This window comes from Agelaius phoeniceus, chromosome 4 (assembly GCF_051311805.1).
Source record: "Agelaius phoeniceus isolate bAgePho1 chromosome 4, bAgePho1.hap1, whole genome shotgun sequence".
In the NCBI taxonomy this organism is placed as follows: Eukaryota; Metazoa; Chordata; class Aves; order Passeriformes; family Icteridae; genus Agelaius; species Agelaius phoeniceus.
In genome coordinates this window covers 58,986,930-59,007,077 of record NC_135268.1, presented here as the reverse complement: position 1 = coordinate 59,007,077, position 20,148 = coordinate 58,986,930, and the positions used below count along the sequence as shown (strand labels likewise).

At 38.4% G+C, this 20,148-nt stretch overlaps 1 protein-coding gene across 10 annotated transcripts in view; it reads right to left on the bottom strand.

Annotated features, from left to right (window-relative positions):
* LDB2 (LIM domain binding 2) overlaps window positions 1-20,148 on the bottom strand; it is a 365,987-nt gene that overhangs the window by 141,332 nt on the left and 204,507 nt on the right. For all 10 annotated transcript variants that reach the window (XM_077177685.1, XM_054633750.2, XM_054633752.2 and 7 more), the window contains one exon: window positions 791-893. In XM_077177685.1, coding sequence (XP_077033800.1) covers window positions 791-893 — 103 coding nt within the window. The remainder of the gene's footprint in view (window positions 1-790; window positions 894-20,148) is intronic.

The following is a 20,148-nucleotide window of genomic DNA, read 5'->3' as shown; positions in this document are numbered from 1 at the left end:
TCACCATGAAGCAGGGGTCACTCTGAATGGAGTCAAACAATTGGTAATGCAGTTTTTCAATGTTTACTTCCCTCTGTTGCTTGGTGCTAAAGCTGAGTGAATTATTCACTTCAAACAATTTGTTCAATGAATTTTATCCCTTTTTGCTGCTCAGTGTGTGCAAGCAATGGATTCCAATGCCATCAGATTTATTCACTGCTTCACTTTTATTCAAGCTTTCACTTAGTGCTCAATTGAGAGTATTCTACACTTCCACTGCTGCTCAGACAGCATCCAAGGCTGGTCCTTAATGTGGGCAAGCAGCACAGATCCACACTGTTGATGGAATAACACTTATCTACATCAGCAAAGATATACATTTTAATTTCTTCTTTTTCTGATCCCTCTTTAATTTTGGGAGGCCCTTCCAGCAATAATACTGATATTTGCCATAAAGTTCCCTTTCTGTGAACAATTTTGCCCACAAGACTCAATACTTGAATTTTTTCAGAAGACAAATTACCAAAGAGTGCAAGCACAGCCACAAAGCCCACTAATTTAAAAAAATCCAAAGATTATATTTCATTATTTGCTTCATTCTGCTAGGAAATAATTTATTTTCATGTAATAAAACTCAGAGGAATTCCATAAAAAATGGATTCCCAATTAATGGAATTCTTTAATGTAACTTAATAGTCACTGAATATACACAAGTGACTTTGTCATTGACAGGATTGCATCTGTCTTGTACAGATAAATTGTTTTTCAAAACTCATACTTAACATTAGAACAAAAAATATACATTTCTTACTGTATCGCTTTGGTCCATCTTCCAAACAAAATGAAAGTGTTAAGGTTGCATCATCTTCAAAAAATTCAGTTGCAAAGGCATCCCACCAGAGGTTGTCACTATCCTAGGAAGCAACAGATCATTCACTTAACAGGAGGCAAAATGAAAATATGTTCATCTGTTGTAAAAGAAATTCAACAGGATCACACCTAGTTTGGCTCCTTCACCTGTGGTTTTGGGGTACAGATGTCTATATGATATTTCAAACTAATTTTTCCTAGATAAAGCTGTAGTTCTAATTTTGGAAAAAAACCTGAAGTGTTTAATTTACTGTATAATAAACTTTCATTTTATCTAGCATACTAAATATGTAAAAACTTTCTTTTCCACAACATTTTTTCTCCAAATGTTAGATATGGCATTATATATCAGTTGCAAATAAAGCAGTTATGAGTTTTCCCTCCTTTTCTGGGCTGTGTGTCTCAAATGCTTGGCCCTGGTAATGAAAAATCCCTCCATACCTAATTCTATAATGTTCCATAACCTCGTCATCAGCACAAGATGACAAGGAAGTTATATAGAAACTAAATATAATGGCCATTCAACTGCAATGAATTTAATATAAATACAGTACTTCGGGTTGATTAAATACCAGCTAGTTACTTAAATGTAATTGTTGTGAGAAATCTTTACTTTTAAGTGTGATACAAGAAGTGAAAAAAAAAAAAATTAAGATGACTTGTGCATACTTAGATTCACAGTAATACACATAGCTGGAACAGGGCAATTATTAAAATAGTGAACAATGTAGAACATATACCAACACAGCACTACAGGAAGTTTCTTGACTTTATCAATTGAACCAGGCATTTTCAGACCTGGATGATCAACAACAGGCACAAACCTCAATGTCTAGCACCTGAGCAAGTGGTCCAGCTTGCAAGGATTTTACAGAAGTTGGGCAACAGAAAACCCACCAACTGTTTCATTTGAAAGTTATGGGTATATTTAATAGCTGGATTCAAAATTTTTGGTTCAGTCTCTTCTGCTCCTTTGAGGCCCCAAGGCTTGTGGCACACAAGGTCAGTAACAAAGCTGGAAATACACTTCTGAAGATGCCCTGGCTGCACTCCTCAGAGCCACTCTATCCCACTCAGCACCTCCCCTTCCAGTGAGCAAGGCCAGGTTCACTGAGCAGTGAGGTCTGAGCACCTCTTAATGCCTGAGCAATATAGATTAGGCCAGAGATGAAGCAAACAAATGTTTGCTTCACAGGAAAAAGATCCTGAGATAAAATGCCAATTTAAAAGAAAATATGCATCTATCATATTCATTATGTACACATGCAGAGCAATCTGGGGATTTTAGTTCTGCTGCTGTATTTCCTGATGATGTTACTTTTGGATTTCACTCCAAAATGTTAAGCAAGGTATATATTCCTCTCAATTTCACTTTGATTTTTTGTCAAGCATCCAATGGAGAAATGGTAAGGACAGGTTTTAACAATCTGGTTCCTTCCAGAGACCCTAGAGAGACTTCTTGTCTGAGTCAGAGCCTGTAATACACTTTCCCTGCCAAGGCTCATCCAACCTGGCAGTGACAGGATCATACAGCCCTGCCATTCAGTCACACAAAGAGGAATCAAAGCTGTCCCCACATCTCAGAAATCTGCTGTCACAGAGAGCTGTTGTTCTTTCCTGGTGTAAACCTGATGAGTGTTCCCACGTGCAAACGCTGCTGTGTTGAGCAGCCAAGCAGCCACAACAGAAAGCATGAAACACACAGTGGGCAGCATGAAACACACAGTGGGCAGCATGAAACACACAGTGGGCAGCATGAAACACTCACAGGTGCTCAACACACCCCTGCACAGGGCCCTGCACTCAGCACAGCCTGGGGGTTGCATTACAAGCCCACAGAAGGGTGTATTGTCCAACAAGTAGCTATGAGCTCCCACTCTGCCATTTGACTGAAGAGAGGCTGCAGTACCATTTAACCTTTTGGACATACTTGTCATAGGGAAGGAAGAATTTCAGCAATGCCACATACCGCATTTGCAGCTCTTGTTAATGTTGGGTATCACTGGAGCTACTCCTGTAGCATCCAATGACATGGGAACGCAAAGGAGAGCATGGCATAGCCAGGACTTAACTGCATGTGGGAAAGATAGAGAAGAGCAGGGAAAGTGCAGGGCCTCCCCTCAAAACCACACATATCTGCACTCATGCTGGCTCCCAAGAAGTCTTGAAAGCAAGAAGAATGTGGAAATGGAATTACTGTGGATTCCCTCCCTGGTCAGATGAAATATCCAGACTCTTTCATAGTTTGAACACAGTCCAAAGTCTTTATCTTAAGCTTTTGCATATTTTAGGCGAGGAAGAAAGAAAAATATAAAATGCAACACCCTACCCCCAGAAAGAAAACCCAGCCTTAAAAAAGAGTATATATATCTTGTCAACCTTTGAAATGCTCTGCTGATTAATTTTCTGCCCCACCCTTGTCACAGGTGGGCCCACCTACTCTCAAAGACAAATGTGAGCAAAACCCAACGAGGTGTCCCCAGCCAAACCAAAATAGGATCCAGTTATTCAAAAAAACCCCTTTTTTTTCTTTTTTTATTTCTTTTTTTTGCAAAAAGTGGATGGTGAAGGCAAGGCTGCCCTCAGGCATCTTTAACTTATGCTTTGACAGGTTATGGGGGATTTCGCCAGAGTAATTATTTTTCTATTCAACAATAATGAGAAATTACCATGGCAACCTCCCTTTCACGTAGTGCACTCACATGCTCAAACACTGAAATAATGGCCTAAACATAACCAAAAAAATATTAATTCTCTAAAAATATTTTGTATTAAAATAAACTTAAGGAATAGGTCACAGGAGAGAAGAGGGCAGACACAGCCAGCAAGTTGGGTCAGAAGTGAAGATGCCGTGCTGCTGTGGCCACGTACCCAAGCAGCAAAACGACTTCTTCCACAAATGTCATTGTTCCCTCTGATCCCCTCCACCCCTGGTATTATTTGTAATTTGAAGCATGGCTCAAGTCTGAATAGGGTCTCCAAGTAAATGGAATCCTACTGTTTCAATATTTTTTCCTGACTCTGATTTTCTTTGGCAAAGGTAATCAGATTTTAAGTACAATGATGTTCTTTTTCCCCTTCCATCTAAAAGTCCCGTATGTTCACTGTGTGATCTGAGAGTCAAGCTGGGTTCTTCTTTACACCTTACACACTTACATGATTAAGAGTCTGCAAGCTAAATGAGGCTTTTCCATTTGCCTGTGATAGATCTTGCAACTGGAATATGAGGCCAACTGAGACTATGGCATTTTCTTCAAATTCCTTTATTTTTAATAACTTGGAAGGCAGAATGGACTGACATAAAAAGTCAGTACATGAAATTACACTTTAAAGGATGCAGATATCTTGCAGGACAGAAGCAGAATTCAAAATTATTTTGATAGATTGGAGAAATGTCCTGAAATGAAGATGAAATTCAATGAAGTCAAGTGACAAAAGTACAAAAACAAAATGGGGAATAACCGACTAAGCAGTACTGTAGAAAATGGTCCAGATCACGAAGCAAATATGTCAATTGCTCTTGGGAATACAGGAAATGTCTTAGATACAATACCCTTCCACTCCAGCAAACACATCTCTGGGAAGACTTCAACTGCAATAGCTTGTCCACTTCTGGAGTACTATGGCCCAGTCTGGGCCACCCACTCTCAAAGGAATTAGCTGAGAACCACAGCAATCAATGAGTCTAAAGACACATGCAACCAACCCCAAAAGACCCAAAGGAAGAAAGGTAGTAGGATCTAGCTGTGTTTTGTGTAAGACAGAAGAAACTCACAGGGAACATGATGACAGTCCTCAACTATATGAAAAGATTGCTATAAAGAAGAGTGAACACTCGTCCTTGGTGGCTAACAAAGATAGAAGTAATAATTGGTTCAATTTGCTGCCAGTGCAGGTTAAGTGGATTAATGCCCTGTTACAGATTTCTGGGCTAGTGTTTTGCAGAGGGGAAAGAGCTGCAGAGCACAACAGTTCCCAAGGGGAGTGGGTGTAGAGATCCTGCTGCCCACGAGCCTCGGGCAGAGCTGCCCCTGTACAGCAGCTCCACAGCTCATGCCCAGTGAGAACCTCAATGTGGTTTCTCCCTCACACTGCTTTTGGCTGCACGTGTCTAACAGGTGAAAACAGTATATTCAAACAGAGTTAGGGAAACAAATAAATACAATTCCGAATACACGCAGGAAACACATCTGTTCTGAAGTCAGACTTTTTTTTAAATAATCACTTTTTAGGGAAAACCTGAATTTTAATGTCAATCTTGGCATTGGACAAGGCAAAAATAAAAAGAGAGTGTGCACTTGGGAGCTTACATTTTTCTTCTGGCATCTGCAACCCTTCCCTATTGACACTTACTATTTTCAGAACTCTATACATCTACATTCCTGTTGGCAACATATATGTGTCTCATATTCTTTTAAGTTAATGTTGCACAAGGAACTGCTGTCTCCCTAAGGAAAGAACAGCATTCCTTCCCTCCTCCTGTTCCCAGCAAATTAAACTACACTTGAGCTTTCAAAATGCAGTTCAAGATAAGATTGTGCCATTAAATACACCTGGAAAAACTCCACAGCCATTACAGATTACAAAACTCACAGGTTAAAAAAAAATCTGACATTGAAGTCTATACTCAAAGCAAACAGAAAAACCATGATAAATAAAATGTCCAAATACAAGAAATCAGTAATTTCCCCATTAGTTTTAAATTAGACCAATATTGTCTCTACCTAATATATTTAAGATTCTGATACAAACGAGTAACAAATTAATAGGGATCTATATATCTTAATTGTGTAGATTTGGAAATTTGAGCACTCATCTGTAGGTCTGGCCCTGCAAAGCACAATGGTTTTATAATCTGGCATAGGGCTTTCTGCTATTTGTATACATCCAGTGTGGACTACAGATACTGAGTCCATGATTGGCTTTCCTGGAAACAGTATGAACAGAGTGAAAGAGTGGAATGCTCATATGTATGTAGGTGGGAAACCCATATATGGCTGTCTGTTATACAAGAACATGCACACCTTTCCTATTTTCCCAGTATCCTTGCTAAGAATATGTGGTCCCCTATAGTTAGTAAAAGTACTTGAGAAAGAGGACCAATCTGGTTACTCAGGGCTAGTTTTTAAGAACCTCTTCCATTGTTTTCCCATTTGTTATTCTATCTCATTTATTTTATTTCAAATATAAAGCATATTTTACACAGAATTAAATATACCTTTAATCTTGCACCTGGTGGTAACTTAAAGAATCTCCATCTCCCTTTCCCTGCCAGGAATGCCCCACTCTATTCCTTCCATTTGTTATTTCACACATATTCACAATTTAATGGTGTTGCTTTCTTTTATTTCACTTACTAGTGTGGCTGGATTCCATGTCTCAAACAATGTGTAGTAAACCTGGCTAAAAGATTTTAAGACTTGGCTTTGGTCATAAGTAGTTTTCTGTTCCATTATACACTTGCAACTTCTTGCCAAAACTCTGCTCAGCGCCCAAAACATATCAGTCCTTCAGCTCACTTAATCATTAATTGAACTATTGTTTACATTCCACTTAGGAACTTATCTTCAATTGTACAGTAAAGAAACAACACCAAGTTTCTGTTCGACTGAAAAGGCAAAGTATAGTCATGCAACAGATCCCCACAGCAATACCTCCTCAGAGAGACTGACTGGGGTGCAAAATGGGGGCAACATCTCTGCTTCTCATGTAAATCTGGAGTAAGTTTAAAAATCCAAAGGAATTCCAGGGAAAGGTCGATAATAGGGAGTTACTCTTACACATTCACTAGAAATGCCTAATATATCAAGGATCTTATTTTTATTGCCTATAAATCAGTACACTATCAGGCAACAGAAAATCAAACATGAATTATTTGATTTCAGATACAAATGGGAGGAAAAAAATAATAGAGAAAGAGAGAGGCTTTGCAAAATACACAAATTGATCCATGCCATTTTCTTGTTGTACTCTGAACCCAGGCAGGTGAGAATCAGCATCATTTTAGCAAAAACACTGTGCTGTAATGACACTGTCATACAACTCAGCTTTGCAGATATAGTGCTTTGAGATAATGTCAATTCTATGTCACAAATAGCAAGTCCTCACTGGGAAATTTTACCAGGGGTTCAGATTAACTGAAACATGCTCACACTGAAATAAGGACAGCTAATGTTTTCCTTGTGTTCAGAAGAACGGTTGAGCCCTTGCACTAACATATGCCCAAATTAGATACCTTTTGTTAGAGTATTTGTGGGAAATACTCACTAGGCTGGCAAACAGCAAGACCAGTCTACACACAGCTATAAAAGAACAGTTATTCCACTACATCTCAGCCACCTGATTTTTCCATCTACACAGATGCCACATGTATAACAATTTGGATATCCTTTTAAAATTGTAGTGCTTAAAATTACAGAGATTTTTAACTTAAGTTGTCAGGAAAGGATAAGACAGAGACATACCTGATTCAGTCTAATAACAGAATCAGAGAAGAATGCCTGGTCTAAAACCTATTATTTGTCAGTCTTTAAATTTTACTGAAGCTTGTGGACAAAAGAGAAATGAATTCTTAAATATCCACTCTCTGCATGTTTGACTATTCACCTGCAGCAGACAGGAGACTGCAGTTTAATACTTGTCTGTAAGCAGTACAGAGCAGAAGGAGTTAACTTGTGAAATGTGTCATTTCACTGGCTTCTTTAATTTGAATTCATTATTTCCATTCCTGAAACTTGTGCACACGAATGGATAGGAGAAAGAAGGGAGGGAAAAGAGCAGTAAAGCTGGGCTTAAGACACACTCCACTGCCAATTCCTTACTGCCAATGTGGCATCATCCTTGAGATTTCACAGCAATATCAGCATTGACCAGCAGAAGATGCTCTTTTGTCCTTTTAAAATATATGGGATAGATTGCACTTGGTCTCTAGGGAGAAGACCTATATTCTGGCTGTGAGAACAAAAAGACTGGGCATTGACAACCAAATTGTGCAGTTTTTACAGAGCTATACACTTCCACCCACAGCAGATTATCTGTTAGTACTTGGTATATATACGGTGCATACTAAATCCATATTCAAAATTGTTTTAAATTTGAGCCCTTTTTTCAATAGGCATTGAAAATATCTCTGGCTGGCTGGAAACAGTAATAGATTTACTTAGTAGTATTCTCAATCCATGATCACTCCAGACAAATCACAGACCTGAGTTTTGTGTTTATCAAAAATGAACCACAGTTACATTTCTCTATTCTGCCAGAGAATACCCCACAGCCTCTGCCTTTGAGAATAGTTTATAGAGATGGAATATTAAGTGTGTCTATTATCTAATGTACTACTGTCAGCCATACAAATGTTCTTATTTTATTCTGACATTTTGACCTGGTTTCTTTTTTACCTTGTTTACTTCCATCTCTATGAGTAAATGGAAGCTGCTATGCCATCTATTCCAATGAAAAGGCAATACCTAGTATTGCCATGAGTGAATATAGAGCATCAAATATTATGTGTCACTAGGGCACAGAAAAAAACCTCATATTTCCAGCAAGATTACTAAATGAGTCTCTCTAGGTCTATCTATCCAACTGCACCAACTCCCAAGGCTCTAAAATTTAGTGAACACAAATCCCTTTATCATTTATTACAGTGGGAAAAAAATTATTACTGACAGCTTCTAAATACTACATTGGAACATGGTGGAGAGTCCTTGACACCTCCATTCCACACTGGACTCTCCCCACCCCTTTGATTACTGCAGTCTCACAGAAGCACCACATGCATTGGAGATGAGTACAAAGCTGGGATCTTCAGAGGTCCCTGATTCTGAAAAACTGCAGTCTAAACTATGATCCAACAGACTGTTCTTTGAGAGGTCATACATGGCTCTTCAGCTGAGCTGAAAGACTTATTCTGCTATGTATTTTTCCTTATTCTTGTGTGAATCTGGTGATCTAGGTAGGAAAGGGAAACACAGGTAAGACAAGCCATCCTCCCAGTTACATTCTGGAGCAGAAGTATCAAATAGTGAAAGGGCAAATAGGTAATGCAGCTAAAAAGAGTTGATTTCATCATAAGAAAAGATTATATGGATTGAAAAGGCATATAGATGAGGAGATACATATCTCTACATACAGAAAAAAAAGCCTGAGAGGGATTATTTACAAGGGCATGTAGTGATAGTACAAGGGGAAATGGCTCCAAACTGAAAGCCAGCAGGTTTTAATTAGCACTGTGAGGGTGGTGAGGCACTGGCACAGGTTGGCCAGAGCAGCTGTGGATGCCCCATCCCTGGCAGTGTCCAAGGCTGGGCTGGCTGGAGCTCTGAGCAATGTGGTCCAGTAAAAAGTGCAGAGGATCTGGAAGCAGATGATCTTTAGGGTCCCCTCCAGCCCAGCCCATTATACACAACTCTAGCACAACTTTACCCCACAGGACTTTGAGAAAACTCTTGCTAAGACTCAGCAAGAGACTTTTAAAATTTAGGATATGTTTAAATGTTTTGCTGAGCTGAGATCCATCTATGCTTTTGCCAGTCTGCAAGTCTAATTAACTCAAAATTACGACTTCCTATTAAGCTTTGCAACCAGGTAAGAGCATATCAAAATTATGGACAGCTCTAGCCAAAGAGCTGTTATTTCTTGGGAAGGTACAGGAAGTGGAAAAAATCAAGTGTATTGTGTGTCCCATCTCCTATGGAGGACAGGTAATCTCATGCACAAAAATTTAATTTAGCAACTAGTCAGAAAAAGAGAAAACAATTAAGAAAGAATTAAGAAAGAAGTATTGAAGAAACCACTCATTTTAAAATTTACAACCCTATCTACACTTTAAATTATATATTGCTGCATTTAATTGTTTAATAATATGACTGTGGTTTTGGGTGTCCAGGTATCACCCAAAGATATTGTAAAGCACTGTATAATTCCAGACAGTACAGAGAAGTAAACATTATGGCACTCTACAGAAATTTTGGCAAGAAGCAATGGTAAAGCACAAATATGAGTTCTTTGTTATGTATAGGTAATAGAAAAATCCCTCTTTATCTTCGCTTCATAAACAGTGCATCTTCTTTAAGCAAAAAACTCCACTGTGGTAATTAAAAAATAATTTCATAAAAGAGTTACAGTGACCTGCAAATTATGTCCCTTAAAAGTTCATTCACATTTTTATTTAACCCATATCAGAAGCCCCACTCTTGTAGAAGTTTTTAAAAGATTATTTCTTTTTTATAGCAAAACTACACTCCAAGTTAATTCCTGTGTGCATTCTGTACTTATTAGGATGGGCAATCACAGTCATTTTTGTCAGCTGGTGATGTCACTCTACCTACAAATATTATCTGTGTTAAATGTGTTTCAGAATCTAAATTCTACTTAAGAGAGAGATAAGAAAAAAGGTAGTGTTGAGGTATTAAGTTATTAAGTCTATATTTTAGACTCTATTTACTTTTTCCAGTTTTCAACAATGCAGCATAGTTTCATCTGCAGTGGCCATTTGAACCACTGGTCAGCTGCAGTTATCAGATGCTCAGGTATTTGAAAATAATACAGCTACATTTATTGCTTGCAATTTTTTAAATATACAAACACATGTGCATTCAAACTTAATCAAACATTAAGGCAGAGATTTTCAAAGCTAATTAAAAGACTTACACATTCATTTTCCATTAAATTAAGTGGAAATCAGATGTTGGAATATTCTATACAAGGCTCCAAATCCCAGCATGGAAATGGAACTTGTTACATTTGCTGAATCAAAGCTAGAGGGTGACAACAGGGCTGGGATTCATCTCACCCCAAGACAGTTGTCTAAATTCATGTGAGATAAAAAGCCTCCTGCAGATCTCTGTCTCTTCACTGTCTGTAGAGGGAGCCTAGAGAATGGTTCAGTCTAGCCATGTAACTTTTTTAGGGATAAAGATAGGTAAGATAAATCCTATTCTATATATCTACAGAGAATTTAAAAGTCAGAAAGAAAACTGGTTGAGGCTTTGAGAGCTTAGTGAAGGACAAAAATACGTGAAAAGCTGGATGAAACAACTGTATCTACTTTGTCTAGATTTTTACAGTCTTGGCAGGAAAACCTATAAATGATGTTCAAGTTTTCTGCTCACAATTCTCAAAGATCTCCAGGCTGCCAGGTTCCTGCTGTTTCATATAAAAAGCTCCAAGTGGCAGACAGAAGTTGGAGAACTGGTTAAAGACTTCTGCCAGTATGAAATACTTTAAATGAAGAAGATGTGATTATTTGCCTGGCTTCCTAACTTTACTCCCCAGCTAGCCATAGTTGCAAATAAAGACCCTCAAGCCTTTTTTTTCTTATCTCATACTGTATTTGGATACAAAAGTCCTGCCCAAAATACAATTAAGCTAGAGACAGAATTGCTTATGTATATCTTCCTATGTCCTGGGTAATCTGAAATATAAGGAAATCCCAGGTCAAGACAACACAAATCAAATACTGACATTTCTCCTGCATTATCCTGTGGCCCTCAGATCACTCAGCTGCTCTGTCTCTGTGGGGTAGCACTACCCTTCCCAGCACATAACACTCACTGCTGGGCAGGTACAGCCACATCTGGCTAACAAAGGAACATAATCACGAGTTCAGGTTGCTTTGACAAAGTGAGGATGAGCTGGGCTCCAGACACTTGCATATTCTCAGTGTACACAATGGTTTTCAAGTTTTGGTGGTGAGAAGCACAAGGTAGTGCACTTTTTAAACTGACATTTGCATTTACAAATTAAAATTCTGATTCAAATGGAGATGTCTGAATTGCCTGCTCGCCATGAAAAATCTGCTTAGAATCGAAACTTTTACTGTTATTGCTGCTATAATATTGTAGAACAGTGTAACAGATCACTGACAAGGCTGTTACGGTGGCTAAATCAAAGGGTATACTGTACTGAAAGGCACTGAAAGAAATATAGAGAGAATGAAGCACAGAGGTTGTGATAACAGAGTGGGTTTGTGTGTTTGTTTTAATTATTAACTTTAAATTTTCACTTCAAAAGAAATGGGAGAATTTATGCATGCCAAGAAGTGCTCCCTTTCAAAACTCAGTCTTCATCGAGGAAAGTAAGTAAAGCTTTCTTCTAAATGGCATCTCTTATCTTGTCAACCTCATTTAAAGTAAAAAGGCATCAATAGTAATAATAAAATTGCAGCTTGGTGAACAATTCCTTTACAGAAGCCAGCTACTACATACTGTAACAAATTAAAAACTCCAAAAGTCTATGCAGGTCCCCAGAGAAATGCTATTTAATAAAGCAAACACTGATATTGAATGTGACAGAATTCCATTTGCTTCAGAATCCCATCCAACTGAGTTTGGCTGCAGCTGAAGCAATTAGAGAAAGCTGTGATTTAATGATTATGCTAAAACCCTAGACAAACAAAGCTTTCACCTACCAAGTGGCCACTTAGCTGTATCACTATCACTAGTATGTATAAAAATCCTTGTAGGATTTCATTTGCTGTCAGTCAACTAGTAACAACATGAGCAATTACTTACAAAAAATGTCTATTTACTAGCTACCCTACTGCTTAAACATGAAAAATGTATAAATCTAAATTTAAACGAAGGAAGCAAAGTCAAGTGTGAGATACATATGTCAAGGAAATCACCCACTAAGGTCATCCTTGAAGCTGAGATCTGATACAATCCAGTTGAAAGCTCATAACAGGTAGTAGGTTTTTTTTTTAATATGCCTTTATGTTGTATATGATAATCTACTGGGGCCTCACCTCTGGGCCTGTAAACTTTTAATGAAATTTTAAACATCTTTTCATTACAACAGTGGCCTCCTATGAACTACAACCAATCACTTCAGACTCTGTGGACCTGTTAAATCAGTAAAACTGATTCAGTTAAGATTTCTTAGTTTGCTAGAAGTGATATTTGGCCTTTCCTCTTTTCTAATGCTGTCAAAATTTCTCTGTGTAAAGTTGCAGTACATAAAGAAGTGCAAAAAAGTGACAATTCAGAAAACTTGCTTACAGAAAACGTGAATTTGCTTTGAAACTTGGGTCTTTCTTGGTGTGTTCCTGCCAGCCAGCAAGCTACATTGTGAAATAATGACTAATGTGTCTTTCTGATTTTTCATTTTCACATTAGTCAGAGCCAAGTGACACCTTGGACTGCTGATGTAGATTTTTACCCTCAGTGCCTGCCAGGTGAAGGCATCTCCTGACAAAGAGCAAGCAAAGCTTTTGAAAAAGCAGTTTCCTTCCTCCCCAGCTAAGGAATAGGATTTAGAGACATATGTGTACCTACAGCCTAAAAAAACCTACCAGTGTTGATACAAAATGTTTAAAACCAGAAAGAATATGAATCTGTGAGAAAGCTCAAACACACAGAAAACTATTTTAAGAAAGAAAACAGTTTTGCATAACATGGATAAGTATGGACAAAGTTGCTGCAGAGGAGACTGAAATAACTTCAGGAGCTCACAGAAGTGTCCCTATCAAGCAGCTCAGACCTATTTTCAAAAATCTAAATCCTCATATATTAACAATAAAATATACTTTGGGCATACCATTGTTTGTCTGTTTTATTACAGTTGTGCATTTCTAACTAAAATATACAATGGTCACGTTCAGAACCCTAATTTTTTTTCTAATTACAGTGTGTTTCCCTGGAGTGCCATAAACCCAGAGCATCTATAATTTCAGAGCTTTCCTAAAAGATTAGTGTTCATAGTACCAAGGAGCCTGAGACAGGAGTAATAGCATTGACAAAGCCAAGAAACTACACAGTTCCATTTCTGGGAATGTGTTAACTGCCAGAGGAGCTGTCATCTGAAAGTGAGACAGAAAATCAGAAAAGATTCAGTGCTAATGCCTTCTTAGACTAGGAGAACCTTATGTCAAGCTCAGCCCAGAATATATGGATCCACATCAAGCAGCTTGTTTTCTACTCGTGCAATGACAACCACTGTGAGATGTTATCATATTTCTTTGCCCTATGTTTTGTCAGAACCTACAAAATCAGTTGTAGCTGGATCACTCTCTAGGTCCTCAACGAAATATTATATCAAAATAGCAAAGATGCCCTTTGGAGGGTGCTGGCTTCAGGTGCTGACTCTTCTTAGGATTCTACTCCTCTAAATGAGTTCTTCCCCAGTCACTTGAATTTTACATCTGATTTCTATCTGGCACACTGAATGATCACCTCTCTGCTCTAGAACAAAATTACTCTTTTTTTCTCCCCTCTTCCTCTCTTAGTTCTACTTTCTGGTTGGTAAAGTTTTTTTCTAAAATCAGATGCACAGACACACATTTTTGTTGATACTCTCAGCTTCAGTAGTAGTGTCTCCTAGATTAGGTAATCTGTTTCTCAAAATCCCATATCAAGTTATCCCTAACCTGAGGCATTCTAGAATGAATGTGAACGTTTTATAACCTCCACATGTGAGATTTGAAAGCTGCAAGAAGCCCATCAGCAGCTGCCAGGTCAGCACAGAGCCCACCATGTATCTCATGGCATATCAGCAAGGGCAAAGGAGTGTACTGAGGATCAAATATACTTTGAATTAAGCAAGCAGCTCCTTGTTCAGACTCCTGTATATGTACTTGCTCAGAAAGGCTCAGCAACTGGCAGGAGTCAGGTCTGGACTGAGTTCCTTCTGACTTGATTCAACCCTCTCCAGTACAGCTGACAATCACAGGCCTTCACGTCCTGAAGTCTCAATAGACTTGCAGAACAAGGACAGAATCAAAGCAGCTTCCCTGTCTCTCCCTGCAAACACTCATGCACCTTGATCTGAAGGGACCACAAGCAGGATTACACTGTCAGTACTCTCCTCATTCCTTTGCCAATATTCCAAGCACTCAATAGAATCAGTCAAAGAGGAGACACCAAACTGCCCAGGGCACATGGCCTAGAAACTGCAGAGATACTGAATATTTTCAGCTGCATTATGCAGTATGCAGCAGATAAAAGACCCTATGGTTTGTGAGCTGATACACATTTGTCGAACAATCTGATACACATTGATATAGATACAGATGATAAAGATGATATAGATATAGATGATAGATATAGATATAGATATAGATATAGCTAGATAGATAGATAGATAGATAGATAGATAGATAGATAGATAGATACAGATAGATATAGATATCAACTGAATGCAAAGGTCAAGATGGGATGTGAAAACAGAAGTGCAGTCTATGTTGTACATGATGAGTCTCACAATAAAGAATGTCCTAGGGAAATATCTAACCTATCAGACCATCAGCAGCAGTGCCTTGCAAACATAAAAGGAACCATGGTGTTCCACAATGTTCATATGATAATAGGCACAGCAGGCAGGGATAATAAATGTATCCTTAGGAAATGCAGGGTGAAAAGATGATACAGGGTGAAGTAACCATTGCTCTAAGAACTTATGTTTCCTACTTGAAAAGATCTTTTTGCACTCCTAGAAAATGTCCACTTGCCAGGTATACTTCATAGATTTCATCAAGTAATCCTTTTTGTACTTCCAAGGTGTCTGTGTTTTAGATTTTAAAAGAGAAAAACACAAAAGTAACTTAAACCCATGATAAAATAAAGAGAAAAAATCAGAAAGCTACAGTTTTTTCCACTTTGACTACTACTATCATAAACAGCTCTAAGGAATTCGCATTATATATATATATATATATATATATATATATATATATATACACACACATATTTTCATTATAAAAATGAAAATATTTTTCTCCATCCAGATAATGATCAAAATAATCCTAGATACCTTCCTGATCTACAGGGTCTACCTGAGGTGAGATGCAGCAGTGTCTGTTCTGCATGGTATGGTGCTTGGAGCACACAGATAGAATTGCAGATCTCTGAAATCGTCAGTCTTTAGTATCTGGATTCTTGATACAAGCTCAGAATATCTCAGTCCCTACTCTTCTTCTGTAGACTTTGCACTCTGTAACTTGTCCTATCAAAAAAATAACTTGAAATCAAAGCTCTCAGGTCCTCTAGATAAACAATAAAGTTGTTTTTTTTTCTGAACAGGACTCTAACCTTATTGTAGCCATGGTTGCAGAGAGAAGTTAGAGTGTCATGAAATGCATTTAAACATGAGCAATGAAAGAAAGGGAATTCCAAACTCTTTTCTTCTTCAATAGGACGAATTTCAGCCAATGGCATCATCTTCAGAGCCTGGCTATGCTTTGGGTCAAGAAGCACAGAATGGTTTATGTATTTTAATTGTGTATGTTCATTCTCATGGCCATCAATATCAAATAACTGGAAGCTCACTTGGAGGCAGGGTGTTAAACAGAGTATAAATTTCTCATATGGAGCAGAAACCATGATCATCATTGATATTCTCTTATCTCATTCAGTTTCTTTGATTTGAGTGTTGGTCACTTCAAAAGGAAGTGACCTGAACATATTAAAGGTGATGCAAGTTTCACAATTCCCTGTTGTGTGTAACTTAAAAAATTAACAGTTCATTAAAATCCAAAGAGATGTGCTTAGGGGAGACCTGACCAGAATTCAACACCAGATTCACAAGCATCTGAAAGTACTACCCATGTGTTTTTAAAAAGGCCCAGAAGCATCATGTATTCTACATTTCCATTGCCTTCACCTGCAAAAGTGGTATCTCTGCTTCAGTAACTGAATAGCTAGATAGAAATTTAATTGTTTTTCCTCCAGTTGTCAAAGGGACTGTATTTTGCACCAATATAAGAAAAAAACCAGGTTATTTTATCTAATTCATGACATACTACCCAGTGGTAGGAAGAGAAAGATGGCAGTTCCCATTTCCTTCATGCTTTGATAGAGAGTCAACAGAGAAGTAATACAAACTGACAGGTTTTTATGACTGACCTCCTGATACCTACTGGTGCATAAACATGTAGTTGTTAGAACTTATCACTAGGGCCAGGGTTATCCCCTCCTGACTAGGAGTCTGCCAAGTCGTAAATAAAGAAGCTAAAAATAGAGTTCCAAAATAATGTGTTCTATTTAGTGGATTCTGCCCCTGAAATATCATGTCCCAGAAAATCTCTAAACAGAAAAGCTGAGATTTCAGCATTTCTTGTCTTCAGTTTCCAGAGGTTGCACAAAGCTTGGTAGGTAGGAAGGGCACCTGAGCAGTGTCCCTGAGGGACAGCACTGGGACCAGTGCTGGTTCATCTCCACCAGTGACACAGGTGAAGCTGAGTGGCGCAGCTGACACACCTGAGGGGTGAGACAGAATTCAGAGGCACCTGGACAAACTCTAGAAGTGTGCCATGAGCTTCCACACAGACAAATGCAAGGTCCTGCACCTGATCCAATGTCCACAATATATGGATTTTGTAGGGCAAATGAAGAGGAAGAAATGGTTAAATTTCAATGGGCTTGAGACCAATCTCATGGGCTGAGTGGCAAAGAGTAGTCAGAGACCCTCAAGTGCAGTTCACACACACCAAGACTGCTTTGCAACATGCCCTGACATCCAGTAAATTGACCCATTCACATGACTTACATCTAAAGCAGCAATCCAAGTACAAATTAAAACATTAGCAGTGGTGAAGAAACATCCCCTCTTACCTTTCCCAGAAAAAATTAAGAGGAAAAATAGAGCTCATTTCTTGCCTGCTTTTTGAGAAGAAAATTTTAGGTCCCTACCCTCAGGGATTTACATAGGCAGCTTTCTCTGGGTGAATCCCAGCTCTGATAGGATGCTGAGCTTCCACAAAAAACCAGAAAATAATCCCCCTTTCTAAAGACCACACCATCAAGAGTTCAGTGCTCACCTTAGCAAAGGGCTAGTTTAAAACTCTGCTCTGAGGTGCCTGGCTTTCACACTGCACTTCACATGGAAGCAGCCTGTGGTTTCATTTCATTCTGGGGGCCATGCACTTAGCTGTGAGATTACCAAACTTTACTGTTTTTTCAAACTTAACTGGTTTTAGCTAACATCTAATCCTCTGCACATGAGAAATAATCACCAAAATAAGCAAGAGCTTTTAACTTTGAGTCTAGGAGAGAGGAATGTACCAAATGTACAATACATCTACTCCTAAGAGAGATTTGTGGATGATCTGAGGACAATTAAACTAAAGAAAACCCCAGTGACTTTGGAGGATCCTTTCCCTTCCTGTGACAGAAACTGTGTGACAGAAATCAGAATTTGGCACTTAGGGCAAATTTGGAGCTGACATGGCTCAGGAATGCTTGACAGGTGCTGCCTGTGAGGGGGGCTCTTCCTATTAGTCCCTTCCAGGAGAGAGCAAGAAAACCTCTCTGATGCCTCAGCTCTAGAATCTCCTTTCCAGGTACCTGCCATATGCCTAAAGGCATTAGAGAAACATGGTTACATTTATTACCACGAGACTAGCTGGCTTTGTTAGAATATCTGACACAAACCCCACTTTTTTTTTAATGGCCTGATTTGTTTTTGCAGAAAGCTGAATCTTGGTCTGTGAGCTGTCATATCAGATTCTATTTTATTCTTTTATGTTTACAAAGTATTGCATAAACGGGAACAGCTGGTGTTGATTTATAAACACGAGAGTTTTCTTAAGAATTTAGGTATTATTTTGTCAACATTTAAGTCTAATCATTTGCAAGCAATTGTTCTTTACCATAGTGGACAAAGGTTCTTCAGCTGCCTAAAGACAAAGATATTTTCTTATAATACTAATAATGGAATTCTGAATTAGACTTAGAAGAAGGATCTTATGAACAAAGGTTCATCTATTTATATATCTCTGTATGTGTCTTTGTTCATCCAAAATTTCTTAGAGAATGCCACAACATTTGAGGGTTTTTTTGTGAAACGCAGACAGTTTTTATCTTATTCTAAGTTTTAATAAAGGGAAGGCTATGATTTGGTTAATAAATCATTAAAAGATAGCAAACAAAGGGTAGAAATAACTGGCAAGCTTTTGCAACAGAGGAAAGCTACCTACCCAACTCCCAAGGACCTGAGATGTTAGGTAGAGTCTTGTAGGACTTTGAAAGAAGATGGATAACAACATGAAAAAAATTACCAGGCACGGAGAGTCACTCTGGCTAGCTGATCTGAATGCAAAGAGTTGTGGGGAGCTTAAAATACTAAACAACAATAAAACAGCAGAGGGTATTGATGAATGCAAAGTAATGCATATGAGGGAAAAAAATCCTAATTAGATCTAAGCCACAATGGACCCTAGCTATTATCATGCGGCACAAAAATCTCTGAACCATTATGGATAATTCCATGGAAATGTTGGTTTAATGATATGTAGTAATAAAAAAGGCCAACCACATGCTTTCAGATCAGGAAAAAAAGGTAACTGGGGATGGGTACAATGGAGGTTTGCAAGTCATGAAAGTTCTGGACTTTCTGTGATTAGAGAATGATTATTAAGTCTAAAAATCATCATTGTCGTAAATAAATTACAAAAAAAATCTGAGGACACAATAAAATTAGCTCACAGTTTTAAACCCAGTAAGAGGAAATAATTTTTCATGCAATGCACAAGCTGTAGAATTCATTGCTGCTGGGCTTCAAAGTTACAAGCATAAACAAATTTTAAAACATATTAGGTGTATTAGCAGAGGCAGAATCCACTGGCAATTCCAGAATGTAGTGCTCCAGGCACAATCTCCCATTTGGGATGAGCTGATATAGCAGTAAAAAATGTTTGGTCATTTCCCAGTTTTGCTCACTTATCCTTTCCCAATCCATCTGCTACTGGTGGCAGGATAGTTGACATCTGACCCTCCTTCCCCACAAATCTTCCCTCCTGAAAAGGCTGATTCCAAGGCCTGATCTTCTGTGTAGTAAATATTAAATCCTGTAACTCCCTTTGACTTCCAGGTTCGTATCAGTGTCTCATCCTCAATTAACTGTTTCTCTGCTCATATCCCTTTCCCCCTTGCTTTCCACCAATACTTCCAAAGATAGAACAATTCCTTTCTCAGCTGATTCCACTCCCCCACCTGCCTTCATTACACTTTCTCAAAGACTTTTAAGTTCACGCAATGTGATGCTTTTCAGAAGAATTTTATTAGACAAAGAGCATCCTCCTGCCAAATTTCAAATCTGTATTCCCAAACAATAGGATGGGCAGCAGAGGGAGGGAGGGGAAGCTACAGCTATTCAGAGCAAGGTTTGCCAGGACTCTTCAGTGTGGTCAAAAAAAATATATATTCCCATTGCCTAATGCCTGGAAATGTTTGAATCTTTTTTTCTGAAATTTTCCAAAACAGATTCAACTAAGAAGAAAAGCAGTGTGAAAAGCTTCACCTCACAGAGAAGCCAAACAGTTAAAGTCTGGCAAAGCTATCAGCAACTGCAAACTGGGTGCTATCA